General features: G+C 38.9%; 1 protein-coding gene across 16 annotated transcripts in view; it reads right to left on the bottom strand.

Annotated features, from left to right (window-relative positions):
- Positions 1 to 111: 111 nt before the first annotated feature.
- The window catches only part of neb (nebulin), a 62,302-nt gene continuing 51,180 nt past the window's right edge, over positions 112 to 11,233 (bottom strand). For 12 of the 16 annotated variants that reach the window (XM_024286463.2, XM_024286466.2, XM_024286471.2 and 9 more), the window contains 15 exons: positions 10,413 to 10,526; positions 9,327 to 9,431; positions 9,123 to 9,227; positions 8,680 to 8,784; positions 8,244 to 8,336; positions 7,268 to 7,360; positions 6,838 to 6,930; positions 6,465 to 6,557; positions 5,872 to 5,964; positions 5,368 to 5,475; positions 3,975 to 4,161; positions 3,604 to 3,696; positions 3,217 to 3,357; positions 3,029 to 3,132; positions 432 to 837 (listed from right to left, as the gene is read on the bottom strand). In XM_024286463.2, the coding sequence (XP_024142231.1) occupies positions 664 to 837; positions 3,029 to 3,132; positions 3,217 to 3,357; positions 3,604 to 3,696; positions 3,975 to 4,161; positions 5,368 to 5,475; positions 5,872 to 5,964; positions 6,465 to 6,557; positions 6,838 to 6,930; positions 7,268 to 7,360; positions 8,244 to 8,336; positions 8,680 to 8,784; positions 9,123 to 9,227; positions 9,327 to 9,431; positions 10,413 to 10,526 (1,701 nt within the window). In that variant the 3' untranslated portion in view covers positions 432 to 663. Of the gene's footprint in view, positions 838 to 3,028; positions 3,133 to 3,216; positions 3,358 to 3,603; positions 3,697 to 3,974; positions 4,162 to 5,367; positions 5,476 to 5,871; positions 5,965 to 6,464; positions 6,558 to 6,837; positions 6,931 to 7,267; positions 7,361 to 8,243; positions 8,337 to 8,679; positions 8,785 to 9,122; positions 9,228 to 9,326; positions 9,432 to 10,412; positions 10,527 to 11,233 lie in introns of all 16 variants that reach the window. The other 4 variants (XM_024286460.2, XM_024286467.2, XM_024286469.2 and 1 more) reach the window with 4 other exon arrangements.

Genomic DNA, 11,233 nt, shown 5'->3' with positions numbered 1-11,233 from the left:
GCTGGATACCTGAACTTGTTTGTGCAGCTCTGCTAGTTTGAACAGTTCCATTTATGTGAGGGTCATGAAGGCAAACGCACAGTGTGAAAGATAAGAAAGAAGTAGGCAGAATGCTGCAGGAGCTTAGTGTGCTTTATTAGCTACTGATTAAAGGTAGAGGACACGCCTTAGCCAGAACCTAAATCATCGGAAGAAACAAAACACACATTCTACTTGTGGCCAGCCTTCCTTACAAAGGCAAGGATTCAGAAGTTTGTCAAAAAAAAAAAACCTTGTTAAGGATCTATGTGTTATGGGAGGAGCTATGATACAACAGGCTCCTGAATCGAAATCTCCATAAAAAGCAGGAACTGTTTGCTTTGAGAGAAAAAAAAGATCTCAATAGTGTCAAATTATTGAAATGTACAAACTATTGTTGGTGAATTTCTATTATGACATCTTGGAACACTTGTTGCGGCATGAAGTGTCATGATATAAAGCTCACATCCACAGGTGACGGGGAAGCAGAGTGTGACAGAGAGAAGAAATACCAACATCACTGTTTCAATATACGGAAACAAACAAAACAATCTAAAAGCTACACTTTGGTTGCAGGAAGACCGGACAGTTTGTCCTGTGGATGTGTCTCGTCCACTCTGGAGGGACCGTGGGCGGGCTCTGTCTTTAAATTGCTTCAACGTAGTTGGCGGGCAGCATGCCGGTCTTGCCGGTGCGCTGCACGGTGCCGTACATCCAGCCTTCGTCGATGGACTGCACGTTCACTATGACGTCGCCGTCTTTGAACGACACCTCGTCGCTGTCGGCTGCCGTGTAGTCATACATGGCACGTACGGTTTTCTGAAGAGGAAATATAGGAATCAGTTAGTCTTTTTCAATAGTTTACATCAATTCAAGAAAAATAATAAAAGTGTCTGCCTTTTAGGATGTTTTTGATCAGATTTAGTCAAAACTGAGGAAGTTCTGGGTATTGTAAGTAATGACATGGTGTTTAAATAACATGTGGTCATTAATCTTAGCAGATCTGTTTACCACTATACCAAAAATATAATATAGTAGATAATTATATTAGAAAATTTTCTGTTTTTTGAGTTAATATATTATTTAAATTTCCATGTAAATATGATAATCAGATTTCTTTTGTCTAATAATACCAATTATTTGATTTTTAGAAATGTGTCACACCTAAATTTTCCCCCAATATTCCTATTTCTGTTTACATATACAGTGGGGCAAAAAATGTATTTAGTCGGACTAAATTGTGCAAGTTCTCCCACCTAAAAAGATGAGTGAGGCAGACCTGTAATTTTCATACCTCAACCATGAGAGACAAAATGAGAAAGAAAAAAACCCAGAAAATCACTGATCTGATTATTAAAAAAATATTTGTGAATTATGGTGGAAAATAAGTATTTGGTCACCTTCAAACAAGCCAGATTTCTCTCTCACAGACCTGTAACTTCTCGTGTGAGAGGATCCTCTGTCCTCCACTCGTTGTCTGTATTAATGACACCTGTTTGAACTCGTTATCTATATAAAGGACACCTGTTCACAACCTCAAACAGTCACACTCCAAACTCCACTATGGCCAACACCAAAGAGCTGTCTGAGGACACCAGAAACAAAATTGCTGACCTGCATCAGACTGGGAAGACTGAATCCACAATAGGTAAGCAGCTTGGAGTGAAGAAATCAACTGTGGGAGCAAATATTAGGAAATAGAAGACCTACAAGACCACTAAAAATCTCCCTCCATCTGGGGCTCCCAGCAAGATCTCACCCTGTGGGGTCAAAACGATCTCAAGAACAGTGGGCAAAAATCCCAGAATCACACTGGAGGAGCTAGTGAAATGATCTGCAGAGAGCTGGAACCAAAGACCACCATCAGTAACACATCAGTAACACACTAAAAACCCTGCAGTTGCAGACGTGTCCCTGTGCTAAACCCAGTACACGTGCAGACCTGTCTAAAGTTTGCTAGAGCATTTGGATGCTCCTAAAGAGGATTGGGAGAATCAACCAAAATAGAACTTTTTGGTAAGAACTCTATTGTTTGGAGGAGAAATAATGCTGAGTTACATCAAAGAACACCATACCTACTGTAAAGCATGGGGGTGGAAGCATCAAGATTTGGTGCTGTTTTTCAGCAAAGGGACCAGGATGACTGATCCGTGTAAAGAAAAGAATGAATGGAGCCATGTATCATCAGATTTTGAGATAAAAACTCCCCCATCAGCAAGGACATTGAAGATGAAACATGTCTGGGTCATTCAGCATGACAACAATCCCAAACACACTCCCCGGGTAACGAGGGAGTGACTTCATAAGAAGCATTTCAAGGTTCTGGAGTGTCCTAGATTTCAACCTCATAGAAAACCTTTGGAGGGAGTTGAAAGTCTGTGTTGCCCAGTGACGGCCCCAAAACATCACTGCTCTAGAGGAGATCTGCATGGAGGAATGGACCAAAATACCAGCAACAGTTTGTGGAAAAACTTGTGAAAAATTACAGAAAACGTTGCACTGCTGTCATTGCCGAGAAAGGGTATATAACAAAGTATTGAGTTAAATTTTTGTTGTTGACCAAATATTCATTTTCCACCAGAATTTACAAATAAATTCTTTAAAAATCAGACAATATGATGTTCTGGATTGTTGTTCTTGTTTTGTCTCTCATAGTTGAAGTATACCTATGATGAACATTACAGACCTCTCATCTTTTTAAGTGGGAGAACTTTTTGCCCCACTCCAAGGGCAGAAAATGAAAGAACACTTAATGGTAGTAAAAGAAGGAGGAGAAAAAATGTGTAGATTTGTATTCTTTGACAGGCATGCATCAGAGTCTGTAAGCCCAAAAGCTCTGTAGGATAAACTGAGGCTGTAGGCACAGCCAACCAGATATCAAAAGTTCAGGTCTGAAGTTTGATCGTGTTGACCAGAATTCTTCAGAATTAGATTTCAGAAATGTCATCTAAACATGTCAGATCTCTGATAATCTAAACTACTGATTATTTTGGTGATAAGTGTTACTGACCCCGGTGGTGGAGGGGTGTGAGGGGATGGAGGAGACTGTGGTCTGCTGGGTGGCCACAGATGACGACCTCTGTTGCACCTCCACAGTCTTAGTCTGCTGGTAACCTGCAAACGTCAAGAGAAAACAGGAAAACGGTTGTGAACCATGACCACTTTAGATAATTATCCACACTCTTTTGGGTTAATCACCAATAGAGCTTGTCATGAAGCCGTTGCTGTAGAGCGACAGGTGGTGCTCCGGATCCTGGGACACCTCTGACTTCTCATCAGCCATGCCGCTCAGGGCGCTGGTGGAGCGGGAATGCTCCTTGCTGCGCCGCTGGGCTTGCACTGTCAGGGTCAACAGGTTTAACAAAAAGCCAACATTCAGTAAAATCAGAATCCCACATGGCGGGTCAGAGACGATCACCTCACTGATCTCTCATGTATTCACAAATTTACCAAATTTGATTATTCTAAAACAATCCATGCAAAATATTTATACCTATTTTATTTGCTAAGGAGCTCACTAATTTATCTTGCATATGCTGATCACATGAGGATGATTTAAGACTGGACTGATTAAGATATCCCCACCTGACATCATGTGCAGACTCCTGGATTGGATGTTGTCCTCAGCGGGATCGTAGTCAAACACAGAGCCGGGGTTGGTGCGCCACACACGCAGATCTTAAATTCAGAGGAAACGGCTTAATCCAACAAAAGGATTGTAAGTATAAATGAATTCTATATCTAATTTATCCACTCAATGGACCAAAAACCACTATCACTTGTGCAAATGTGAAAAAAAAACATTTATAAATATGGATCAATGAAGCTTACATTCAAAAAATTGTAGAGTTGATAAAAAAATAAAGTTGCTATAACTCTGTAATACTAAAGTTTGCAATTTTTAGCAAAAGCGTAAGGGTTTTATTGATGGTTAGATGTGTTGGCTTCTCATATACCTGTGATGGTCTCCTGGTCGTGCTCGATAGCTCGTCTCCTCTCCATCTCCACCACGCGCCTCTGGATGCCGCGGTAGCTGATGTCGCTGAATTCCTGCGTGGTCCTCTTGACCCGCTCGGTCACCGGATCAGAGGTGGTGGGAGTGAAGCTTCCCTTACTTTTCTCAAAGTCTTCATGGTATTTTACCTTAATAAGTCAAATCCACAGCCTTGGTTAGGTTGATACAAAACCCGCATGAAACTGAAAGATCTTCTGCAATGTAAAACCAAATGATTGAAGCCCAAAAGTTCTGAGAAGGACAATTATTGAAACAAATTATCAAAATTCATTTTTTTCATTTTAAACCAAAGAAGTGGCTACAAATGTGCTATAACATTTTTAGCCTAAATGTAGCAACTTTGACAAAAAACAAGTTAAAATGATAAAAAATAAACATTCTAAATAAATTATTTTAACAGTTTTTACAGCTGTTTACATCTGGATGGATTCATTGTATCTGTATCCTTGAATATTGTCAACAAACCAAAGGACATAAAACACTAAAGTTTAACTTCACTCCCTTTCCAACATGTCTAAATTTCCTTGTTGGAAATAATTATTATTATCATTATTTTTGTTATAACTGATTAACCTCTGTTGTTGTTTTATTTTGACTTTTGTCATTCGCATGTTGGAAATAAATATCTAAAAAAGCTGAAATACGCCTTCCTGTTGCAATGAAAATGCACTAGAACACCCACATGCTTTTACTGAGGCATTTGATTGGACAGTTTATTACTTGAATAACTGGCGATGAAGAAAAAAAAAATCATGAAAAAAAAATAGTATTATCAAGAATGACTGATTAATATCTGTTTATTTCTCAATAGAAGTCTATGGGATTTTGACTTCTTGTAACCAGCACGTACTTCCTGTTTGAAACACAAGAGGGGAGGGTTGAGCTGTCCATTGTTTTCTACGGTCTATGAACACACCTGAACCAGGTAATCAGCCATGAGTAGAGCTTGGCTATCTGGAACTCATGCAGACACATCAGTCCTCGAGGCCTGGAGTTGGGTATCCGTGGTTTAGACTAAGTATACTTGTAGCACACTTAAATGACCAGTGGTCAATCATTCAAGCTGCCCCTTTTCTGCCCCTTTTGACTCGTTTCCTTTGTTTCAACACATTTTTTCAGCTACCTTTCATTAGCACTTGAGAGCTTCATCTGAACAACAGTATGTTGATTATTTTTTTTTAGGAATCTCAGCAGTCAGAAAAAGGTGATGGATTTTTTTCTTAAAATAAAAACATTTTTTTTCCATCTTTAAATCCACTTCTGTCACTAGATTCTTTGGTATGATTAATAAAAAAATGAGAAAGCCTGATTTAAATCCTAAATAGTGGCCGTACCCCTGAGATGATCCGCTGGGTCTCCCTGACGCGCCTCATTTCAGGTGTGTCCAGGACGAAGGCGGCCTTGCCTTGGACCTGTTTGCGGAAGCTGTCAGAGTACAGCACCTACAGGAGAGTGGAGGACATGCAGTGAACGTCTGAAGCTTCAGTCCTGAAGGCGTCATTCAGTAGCTATTAGCATCAGAAGCAAATATAGAGATGAAGAGGGGCACACAGAGCCAGTTTTACTGGGGATTCAGACAAATGAATTAGCAGGGAAGAGGTTTAGATTCAGTCTAGTAGGTTTGAAAATAACACAGTTATGATCCGGTCTTCACAGGGATGAAGAAGAGTAGTGTGGACGACATGAAAGGTTAAAAGTGATGATGTGCGCAGACACACTGCAGGTGGTGGGATTAAAAATAATTGCTTCATTAATACAATTAACCAGAGCGGAAGACAAGTCAGTTAGAAAGAGGTTAACGGGGGTGGAACGGGTTCTGGAAGGGGTTCTGAAGGTACCGAGCTAATGTTTTCTTGGTTCCTTTTGACCCGCTCCATCTCTGGAGTGAACACCACTGGAGTTCCCTTGGCGGAACTGTCCTTATAGAAAACCTGAAGGATGGAAGCACAGCGCCCCCCACAGGGCCAGTCAGACAAGTGACGCGCAAAAACCACACTGCTATAGGACTTGTTTCTAGACTTCTTGAGGATTCAGGTATATAATAAAATAAAACTTAAAAATAACTTTTGGAAATGTTTAATCAGAGTCTGAGAAATCGGTCCTATAGCGTGATTCGTCCTGGTAACAGCCAGGATCGATGGATTTTAGCTTGGAGAATCGCTGGTGGTTAGAAGAGGGCTACTTTCACAAAGAGGAGAGACTGATGAAGAGGATTAAAGATGAAAAGAAGAGGGTGGAAATTAAAGATACATTTGAGGGGGTCAAATGGCAGGGATGAAGGTCAGGAAACTGCACTGAGCCTGAATTAGAAATAGACGTGATGAAAGAGGAGATAATGGGGGCGTGAGACACAGCAGGTGAGAGGAGGTATTACTGTCCACTCTCTATGGTTAGGAAGGAGCACAAGTGGATCAGGTTTCGTTTCCACTACCGAGCTGATGTGCCTCTGGGTTTCTTTGACCCGCTTCACTTCAGGAAGATCCGGTATAGCTGTGCCTCGACCCAGAGAGTCCTTGTATTTTATCTACACGGCAAAGATTTGGGGGTTTTGAGCAGAGAAAGTGGAGGAAAAACAGAACCAGATCAATAAACAAAGAATGACAGGAACACTGCACAAACACAAAAGAAAAAGAGATCACAGCAGACATGACGACATGAAGCACACTTTGGTCCTTTGAGTTCTTTAACAGTTTAATCATCAGAAAGGCTCACTGGGGTTATGTATTTGATCAGAGAAATGACCAGAGAGGTTTGTTACAATAGTTTTGGGAGGAAAAGCAAAGGGATGGTCACTTCTGGAGTACCATGCTAATGTTCTGCTGATTGCGTTTAACTCTCTCCATCTCTGGGGTCTCTGACACCGAGGTGCCTTGTCCCACTCCTTCTTTGTAGTGATGCTTTGAATGAGAGCAAAGAAAACGGGTCACATTTGGAGACACATTCTGTGTTAGATTAGTGTTTCAAACCAGGGGGAAGTGAAACGACTAAAATGAAAAGAAAAGAAAAGAAAAGAAAAGCAGAAAAATCTGGGAAATGTTGAGTTTTAAGGAAAAATGTGGAGGGAATTCGATTCAGTTTTCCAAACCACATCATGTACTTTTAGGTAAAAAAAGGAGGAAAGGATTAATGGAATAAAGTTGATCATAGTTAGGATGAAAGAAGGAGTCTGTACAGTGAAGTAAGTACAGTTTGGGATTAAAAGGAGAAGAATCACTGAAGTCCTTTTTCATCTACCAGACTGATATTCTTCTGGGTTTCTCGGACCCGCTTGACCTCTGGAAGATCTGGTATGGCTGTGCCTTGACCCAAAGACTCCTTGTATTGAATCTGCTCATTACAAACGTCACAAAGGTAGAGAATAAGACGACAGAGTACGCACGGCCACGTTCATCCAGAAACTGAAAGCAGAAAAGCTCGTCAAAGGAGGTTTTTAGTGATGTGGGGAATGATGGAAGTCAGTAGTGTAAAATCTTCATGTTGTTCTGACAACAGTTGGAAGTTTATTCAGTGTATTCTAGTTTTCTGTTTTGAAAGAAAAATGGAAACAAAAAATGGAAAGTATTTAATTAAAGTCAGAAATGCCTCTCATCTGCGTGACTGCATTCCAGAAGCTGGTTGTTTGTTAGGACCGACATCAAAATTCTATCATGGAGAAGCTTTTGTCTCTTCCAAGCGAATAGAAGTGCTGCTTTCAACAAGGGGAGAGATATGAAGCAGTTTAAAACACTGGAGAAGATCTCAGTCCTTCCAACAAGACCAGCAGCTATAAGAAGATTTAAAGAAAAACAACATTTCTCCTTTTTGAAAAGAATTAAGAAGTATCTCATTATAATATTTGGTCATTTAAAATTTCTTCTTAAGGCATAATTATTGTCATGAATCTGAATCATTACCACATGAGTAGAAATCCAAACTTTCTCTAATTTCCTGTCCAACAGAAACCTAACTTTGAGTAAAAAATGTGCACTTTCTTAATACTGTTCTGAAATTTTAGTCAAAAGTATGGAGGGTGAACTTTCTTTTCCTCTTCAAATTTAAATAGTTGAAAAACTAACAGTTTTCTCTGCTGAAAAAGGCAAGTGTAAAGTCATCTCAGGCGATGAGAGGTGATGAAATGTGAAGGAAGGGTTGAAGGATTGGTTTAATTCTTTTGGAGATGAGACAAAGGGATGGTGGACGTGATGGAGGGCAGGGTCACTCATCGGAGTACCGTGCTAATGTTTCGCTGGTTCCGTTTGACTCTTTCCATCTCGGGGGTCTCTGGCAAAGCGGTTCCTCCTCCCAAATCCTCTTTATACTGAATCTTTATTTGGATTGGGAATGAATGCATTAAACCAGCAGTTAATCTCACGGTTTAGAGGCTCAAAAGTTTTAATGTCCTAATTTGACCTGATTAATAACTTGTAAACACAAACTATATATCTAAAAGCATGAAAAAAGCAAACATTTAAAAAAAAAAAAAGCACACAAACACTGCACAGAATTACACATCAGAGCAAACACTTAAGGGTGAGTTGCAAAAAAAGAAAACACTGCAAAAGAAAAAAAAAGATGTTAAAAAATAATAGCACACAAACAAACAGAGATAAAGTTTAAAAGAAAGAAAAGTTGTTATTGAAACAAATCTGAATATATGGAGTGAATACCGAGCTGAAATTCTTTGTGTTTTCTTTAACGCGGAGCATTTCAGGAGTGTCCTTTACAGTAGACACTTTGCCTTTTATGTTTTTTAGGTCAGTCTGGTACTGAAGCTACAAGAAGAAAAACAAGAACGCAGGTTAAAATGCTCATTAGTGGAAGGTACAACTAAAAGGAGTCAAATCTGGAGGAGAAAATGCAAAGAGAAACATGTTCTGATATCACAGCATCATTGAAGAAGTGAAACAGAAATCAAATAAGACAAAAACACAGAAATTTGACAGCAGACAGGGACAAAAAAGCTTATCTTAATCACATCCCTTTAACTTTTTATTGAATATAATCCGCCTGTTCATGTCTGACATGGGCTGGCTACTACAGAACCTTGGGATCCAAAATTTAACATTCTTCTACATAAGCTGACTCGGCAGAACCTGTGGATTTGACTTACAGTGCTGAAGTTTCTCTGGTTCTCACGGACTCTCTGCATCTCTGGAGTGTCCAGGACTGGAACATAGTGAGACATGGTCTTCTCCGCCTCCTCTTTGTATTTTTTCTGTTGGAATAGTGTGACCAATCAGACGTGAATCTGGTTGAAATAAAATAAATAAATAAATAAATAAATAAATTGCTATCTAGAGGTCTGGTACTCCACCTGGCTGACGATGTTCCTCATCTGCTGAGCGTGGATGATGTCGGGGGTGTCGATCACAGTGGTATAGCTCGCCCGGTCCATCTCTGCAATCTGCTTGTACTTTGTCTGCACAACAAAAGCTGCCAGTCACTAACTTTACAGAACCACAACACTGCAAACTATCCTCGTAAAGATTTAAAACCTTGTTTTTGGACTTTTAAGATTTTAGGTTTGAAGTTGTTTTCTCTTTGCTCTAAGCTTTTCTCAGCTCTTGGAGCTGGGATCGAGAAATAAGGAAATTATTATTAAAATGACTCAAATCCTTGATTTAAGACTCAAAAAATCTCAAACTGCACTATGATTTTTTTTTGGTTCAACTTTAAGAACATTCAGTATATATTCAATTTAGCCAGAATGGCAATTTTCATTACTTTGGAATCAACAATTTAGATTTATGATCTAGGAACAAGTGATGTATTAAGATGGGCCAACTTTTACTCAGATCGTATTCCCAATTTTTTAAAAAAACAATTTTGTTCCTAAATGAGTCATTTCCATTTATTAAATTAGTTTGTTGTAATTTAAATCAAAACGAACCAGAATTAAGTACTTAAAACTCAAACAATACAAACTATTTGCTTATAACTAGCAAAATGATAATTTTTTATTGGGCTGTTTAACATTCAACTTTATGTAATTCTATCTAACTAATTCGAGATTTTTTTGCTTATTTTTTTCATTTTTAAATGCCTGGAATTCCTCATTTCTAGATTTTGGCATCTTATTATAATAAGTAAAATGTGTTGCTGCATGAACAGATTATTTTACTATTTTCTAGGGATTTCTTTCTGAACCCATAAGAACCCAAAGTGACATCAATCAGTGAAACAGAAAAATATCTGAAATGGTTTCTGTGGTCAACTTTGTTTGTGATATTTTCCACATAATTTTATCTTTAAGACATAAAAGGTTATGATTTGTGTTTTTTTCCCTCTTACTTCTAGGCTACCTCTCTTTTTGCAGCGTAAACTGCACTGATTCTATGAATCATTCATGAGAGTGTTTTAACACTAGAAAACTGCCTGATTGCACAGCAGAAATTCTGACCTGACTGAGGATTTCGGTGGCATTCCTGGCTCTCATGAAGTCCGGGGTGTCCGTAGCCAAAGCCAACATTCCCTTGCCCTTGATCTCCTGCTCCAAAGCCTTCTTGTACTCTCTCTGTAAAGGGGAGAAGCTGTTAGTGCATGTCAGAAAACACAATTCCAATGCCAATACTTATGTATGTTGAACAGGGCTGCAAAAAAAAAAAAAAAGAGAAACAACTAAAGGAACAGGGAGCAGAGAGGTTAGCATAAATTAGGGATTTCTACGAAAGGACCAAATATGATCATTGTAGCAAAAAGTGGAAAACGGCAGCTGTTAGGAACAAAAATCTAAAGACAAATTTAGATCTTTTTCAATTATTTTTAAATCAATCTATAAAATCAATAACAATCTCATAAAAGTTTCAATTCTAACATATTTAGTTAAAAACAAGTGAAATATATCATCTTTATATTTCTGGTTTATTTATAAACCTTTTGTTAAATTTCCAGGAGAAGAAGAGAAAAAATAGCAAATTAAGTAGCAGGGACATAAGTTGCTTAAACTTTTTTTCATTATGAAAAATGCTGTAAAGTTAGTGACATCCCAAAGCGAAGTCAAGAGTCAAAGCCAGAGCTTTCTTTTTTTTTTTAGGTGGATGATCAAGCGTAGTTAAGAGGGGAAAGGATTCACCAAGAGCAGGATTAACTTGGATAATTAAAGAGCGATGCCACTTCCATCACCCCTCAGACAGTCGTACCTCACAGAGAATCTGAGTGGCATTCTTTGCTCTCAAAAGCTCCGGAGTTTCCTCCAGTACAGTTAGCCCTTTACCCTTCACT

Source organism: Oryzias melastigma, linkage group LG21, assembly GCF_002922805.2.
Source record: "Oryzias melastigma strain HK-1 linkage group LG21, ASM292280v2, whole genome shotgun sequence".
Taxonomy (NCBI): domain Eukaryota; kingdom Metazoa; phylum Chordata; class Actinopteri; order Beloniformes; family Adrianichthyidae; genus Oryzias; species Oryzias melastigma.
The sequence above is the reverse complement of the archived record's forward strand: the minus strand, read 5'-3'. Positions and strand labels throughout refer to the sequence as shown.